Source organism: Azolla caroliniana, unplaced genomic scaffold (genome assembly GCF_043228905.1).
Source record: "Azolla caroliniana isolate FFs.n. ecotype wild unplaced genomic scaffold, voAzoCaro1.0.p SCAF_10, whole genome shotgun sequence".
In the NCBI taxonomy this organism is placed as follows: domain Eukaryota; kingdom Viridiplantae; phylum Streptophyta; class Polypodiopsida; order Salviniales; family Salviniaceae; genus Azolla; species Azolla caroliniana.
The window spans coordinates 16,572,144-16,577,884 of record NW_028230445.1 but is presented as its reverse complement, the minus strand read 5'-3'; the positions used below and the strand labels follow the sequence as shown (position 1 = coordinate 16,577,884).

At 36.3% G+C, this 5,741-nt stretch overlaps 1 protein-coding gene across 1 annotated transcript; it reads left to right on the top strand.

Annotated features, from left to right (window-relative positions):
* Positions 1–229: 229 nt before the first annotated feature.
* Positions 230–3,013, top strand: LOC147859217 (uncharacterized). Its single transcript, XM_087325269.1, has 2 exons — positions 230–1,073; positions 1,679–3,013. Exons 1-2 carry the CDS (start codon positions 387–389, stop codon positions 2,840–2,842), a joined length of 1,851 nt encoding a protein of 616 aa, XP_087181395.1. The 5' UTR covers positions 230–386; the 3' UTR covers positions 2,843–3,013.
* Positions 3,014–5,741: the final 2,728 nt, after the last annotated feature.

The window sequence follows — 5,741 nt, the reverse complement described above, 5'->3', positions numbered from 1 at the left end:
CTAATCACATAATCTCCACCCACCCACATACATACATACATATACACTCCTTAATACATACTTTATAAAATTATATCTATTAACTTTATATTAATCATCTTTCTTTACATACCTTGGATTTACTACTTTCTTCCGACTCCTCTTCATCTTCATTTTTTCTCTTTACAAATCTTGAGAGATTCCTCTCCCCCCCCCCCAATTATTCCACTCATTTTCCAGAAAGTCTACTAATTATCCCTAAATCATATCAATTCTACTTCCCTTTCTCAATTCTTCATTTAGCCTTTAACTAAATAAGCAATTAACTATCTAATTATTGCCATTGCTCGCACCACTACACTATATCAACCATAAATTACTGTTATTCACCACAACTAATCAGCAAGATGCAGGATTATTTATGCAATTATAATTATGGCACTGGATCATCGTCATGCGGTGCCCACAATGAGGATGATCATGGTAATTCTTACAATATGTATACTCCAATTAATAAAAACCCTACAATTAGGAGAACTAATGGAAGGAGCGAGCAATATAATGTCACATACATTAAATCCAACAATGATAGCATCGACAAAGACCATGATAATGAGGCGCATGCCGATGGCGATGGCGACAACAAGAACAAGGCCAATCATCATAATGACAGAAATGCCAATCATTATAATGATAATGATAATGATGATGATTATGGTGATAATGATAATGATAATGATAATGATGATGATAATGGAGTGTTCTCAGCTGGGATTACAGCTATGGCATGCTCTAATCATGTACCTCCCCCTTTCCTTACCAAGACATATCAATTGGTGGATGATCCGGCAACCGACCATATCGTGTCGTGGGGTGAATATAGTAATCAGGTGCACCATGATGGTCATGATGATGATGATGGGCATGATAAGGATCGAGTCGACCATGCGAATGCCACTAATCGGGACCATGAAGTTGTCGACCGGCGACCAACGTTTGTGGTGTGGAAACCCCTTGAGTTTGCTAGGGACATCCTCCCCAACTACTTCAAACACAACAACTTCTCTAGCTTTATCAGGCAACTCAACACTTATGTGAGTATATATATATAAGAGTGTGCGTGTTTGATAGGTATCTCATAAATTCTTCATTCATTCAACATATAAGAATGTGTGTTTTTTATGAGTATCTGATAATTTAAATTTTCATGCATTTCAACATGTAAGAATGTGTTGTGTGTTTGATAAGTATCTGATAAAAAATTTATGCATTTTCAACACTTATGTGAGTACTAGTTACAATCATGTTGGTATAAAAATGTGTGTTTGAGAAGTATCTAGCAAAATTTAATGCATTTCAACACTTATGTGACTGTAGCTACATTTATCATGTTGGTATAAAAAATGTGTGTTGTTTGAGAAGCATCTAATAAAACTTAATGCATTGTTACAGATTGTTTGGCAAATTAATGTATTCCACAAAGTTCATGACATTCTTTTAATGCATTACTCATTATAATGTGTTATTGGTTATCATTAGTCTAAATTAGTCTAATTATGCTAATGATGATCCCATTCATCTTCTAATTAGTCTAATTATCATGAGTGAGATATGATAATTATCCAAGACAATCATCGCCGAGATTCAAATCATATCAATGTAATGATGCCATATATATATATGCATGCATTTTGGTTAGGGTTTTCGGAAGGTGGTCACGGAGCGATGGGAGTTTGGCAATGACTTCTTCCGCAAGGGCTCGAAACATCTGTTATGCGAGATACACCGAAGGATTAAGACGTCGGGTGCGGGGCCGAGCTCGGACCCGAGGAGTGTCCTAGCACCACCCACCATGGACAACAATGTATGTGCCATGAACCCTATCACTAATATCTTGTTATATAATTCACCCACATTAGCCTCCAATGCTACTACTACTACTACCTCTACTACCTCTACTTATGATTATAATGATCACCCCTATTCTAGTTATGAATCTTTTAATGAGAATGAGAGGCTTCGAAGAGATAACACATTGCTCCTCTCCCACCTCCTCCACATCAGGAAGCTGTATGAGGAGCAAGTAGCCCTAGTGTCATCTTTAATGATGAAGCCACCTTCATTAAACATGATGAATCCCTTGGTGGAATGTCCGGGCACCACCACGAGCAGCTGGGCATGCCGGCCATGTGAAGCATGGCATCACGCCCCCGTGGCCGACAAGCCGGACATACAATGTCCCATGTTGGTCGACCACGACCAACCCTCGACACCTCCCATGTCCGACCACGTGCTCGTAAATCATCAACCGGCCGGCCTAATGCACCCGATGACATTCGATCTTCATCGCCATGACCATCACTTGGTCACGAACTTGAACTTGAATGTGTCGGACCAAGTAGGGCGCCCCAGGGGTCATCATCGACCCATGAAGAAGACGACCACCCACACGTTGGTACCATGTCCGATGTCCAATGACGAAGACACTAAGACTCACATCATGACCAATATCCCACCAATGCCCAACATTGCCGAGGAAGCTAATGAACATGGCGACAAACCTAGGAATCACGTCCGTCGCGAAAGAGTTAGTAACTCGAGAATGCGAGATGCCGAGGAATTATGTTGTGATGATGATAATGAGGAGGGTTATATCCATGAAAATGATGAGTTGAGAGCCCCCATCATGTTGTTTGGGGTTCGTTTAACGAGAGAGAAAGGTCACCATAACTGCCCCAACCGCCACGATGCCAACAATGGGATCAAAAAACGATCACGCCGAGAGCAAACTAGTGATCAATGTGGCAGCTTCTCTAGTTATAATATTAGCATTGTGGAGGATCATAGTCAAGATACATTTTAAGTCATCATGAAAATTAATCATATGAAGACTCTCCAATGGGTTATATTATGATTAACTTGCATTAAGTAAGACTAACTAACTAGTATACCTTTTGTATCATGTTACTCAACCTTACAATTGGATGGATTTAGTGCCTAGTTATAAATTCTACTACTTTATATGACATTTTCATTCCAAGCTCTTATATATTTCAAGTTTAGTGAAAAACTTTGTTATACATTATGTTATCACTTTCAATTTGATGGATTTCAATGGGTGCGATTATAAATGTCTAATTTTATTATCACTTGCCATTGACCTTCCAAAGAACGTTTCACTGCTTGTCGATAACTTCTCTAATCTAAACTAATGAACGTGATTTTCCCGACCTTTCTCATTATAAATTTATGATTCTTTTAATGTTGAACACTCGAGTCATGCTTAAGTTGGAGAAGTATTACATCAGTCCACATGTACTTCAATGGATTTCCTATAAGAATGCACTAAAGAAAACAAGTTATAGACAAGTATGACACAAAGGAGTTGGTTTCACACTATATCTATAAATTCCTCTACTACATATACATTCCATTGTGCTCAAGACCCAAAAACAAAACCCCCTATTTGTATTAATTTTCCAATGAATTAAACATACTCTTTTTCTTTGTAAGTGCCTTGTTATAGGTGGTATTCTTTTCAAAGTAATCAAATCCTCTTAAAGGGTCTACAAGAATGATAAAAATGTGGTTGTCCTATACTCACTACTTTACCTCGGTTAATGCAACATTATTCTTGTCAAACTAAACCCAAAGTTTGTAAAAATTGAACCATGTAAAAATGTGGTGCTCGTTTGTTGGAGACCCTAAATATCAACATGTTCTAATAAGGGCATCTTTGTTTGACTAACAAACATATGTGTTGGATATATTCTCTAGATCTAATCTTATGCATGCGATGACAAGCGTATAATTAGGAGGATATACTCAATAAAGGCAAGCAAAGGCATGACTTGTCTCTTGTCATCACCAAAACTCACAATAGTGGCAAATTGCATAGTTTCTAGAAGAGAAATGTGTTTTGGACTAGGTACATTGTAGGTGAATTTGTGGTCATATCACTCACGAAAGTACACAAAATTATTGATTAAGAATTCTTTGTATAACACCATAACTACTAGAAGACATAATGTGATTAGTCCACCAAGGACAAGAGTGTGAATGTAATTCATTGATAATATCCCGTAAAAATGCTATGCATAAAACAAAGCACGTGGCCTTCGGGAACTGAAAAATGACCACCTCTTTTATTCATGTTGTGTTTATTTGTAAATATGTCGATCAAAGACCCATTGAAAGTGCATTATTAGGGTAAAGATGAGCAACATATTGGTCCTATAAAAACCTGGCTCGACAATTATGAGTATATGGGAAAGTCAAGCAACATATGGTTCACTCTATGAAATAGCGAAATGGAAAAGTTAAGTAAAAATACAATTTCAAGGTTATGTAGTTGTTTTTACTTGTACAACCACTTCATAGGTTCTCAAAATTATCATTTTTTAAAATAAAAATATGTACTTTTTCTACGATTGAAGCAAGTGTAGATGGATAATATGAATGACCTATGCTTGAACCCATACCACCTTCAACTTCAATTTCAACATTTCAAAACAATATGTTAAAACGAAAATATGTATTTTTTCTACAATTGAAGCAAGTGTAGATAGAGAATATGAATGAGCTATGCTTGATCCTTGACCACCTTCAACTTACTCCAATTTCAACATCTCAAAACAATATTGAGATCCCACACACCTTAAAATAGCCGGTTATAAACCCATGAACTCGAGTCTTTTAGCCTCCTAATTATATTAGAGATGATAGAGTGAATGCCATGAATGATTAATGGCAAAATAATTGAACCCAGGTATAACTGAACCCCCTACTACATGGTTATGAATACATAATGTCTTGATAGCATCTTCTCTTGTATTCAATCTTGAATAATGTTGGACCTTAAGCATCCACTTAATATCATGTAAGTTTCTTACACGTGTTACATTTGCCAAATGCGGTCATTGAGAACTTCTTCACCCATTCTAACTTTTTGAAGAGCACTTTACACATTGCATAGCTTGTTATGATTTCATTGAATATTTTTGAAATTTGTAGCCATAGTGAGTGAGAAAAGGCCATGTTATTCTTTACCTCGAGAACATACTAGAAGTCTGACATTATGCTAGTTATCTTTTTAGGAATAGCTATATTTGAGCATATTGTGCAGGACGTGAATTATTAGGCTAGGATGTGATAAGGTCAAATACATAATTCAAGTTCAATCATATCATTTTGTGAAGTCCCAGGTGAACAACATTATAATGATGAGTATGCATGTTGTGAATGCCTCATGCATTAGTTTTTGGCACGTACGATTTTATAATGTCATGTTACTATTGAAGTAACATAATTATACAGGATACAAGAGTGGCATGTGAGGACAAAAATACAACAAAACATAAGTAATGATCGACATACCAGATTTGGATGAGAGGAATCCAAAGATTCGTTTTTTCTACAAAGCTTTATTTAACCAATGTTCAATAAAGGGGATATGGAGGGTACCATTGTTTTATAACGTTTGTTTGAGACGTAGGTATACAATTTGTCTCAAAATGTTTGTTTGTTTAATTCCTCATGACTTCCACTTGACATCAAAGAAATTCCCATACTTGGGAAAGATTTGAACGACAAATAAAAATGACTTGGTTTAAAACAAATTCCAAATTAATATACCCCTTCATAATACAAATTTGATTTTAGGAATCATGGTTAAAAGTTGTCGAGTTATTTTTTTATTGGAGGATAAACAACATCATATAGTTGATAACGTCTCTTCATTTAGCAAAAGTACATATTTGAGG

Excerpts from the sequence above, each read along its gene's own strand:
- LOC147859217 (XM_087325269.1), top strand. The coding sequence starts at position 387 with ATGCAGGATTATTTATGCAATTATAATTATGGCACTGGATCATCGTCA. Across the intron at positions 1,074-1,678 it reads TCAGGCAACTCAACACTTAT|GGTTTTCGGAAGGTGGTCAC; the intron begins GTGAGTATATAT and ends CATTTTGGTTAG.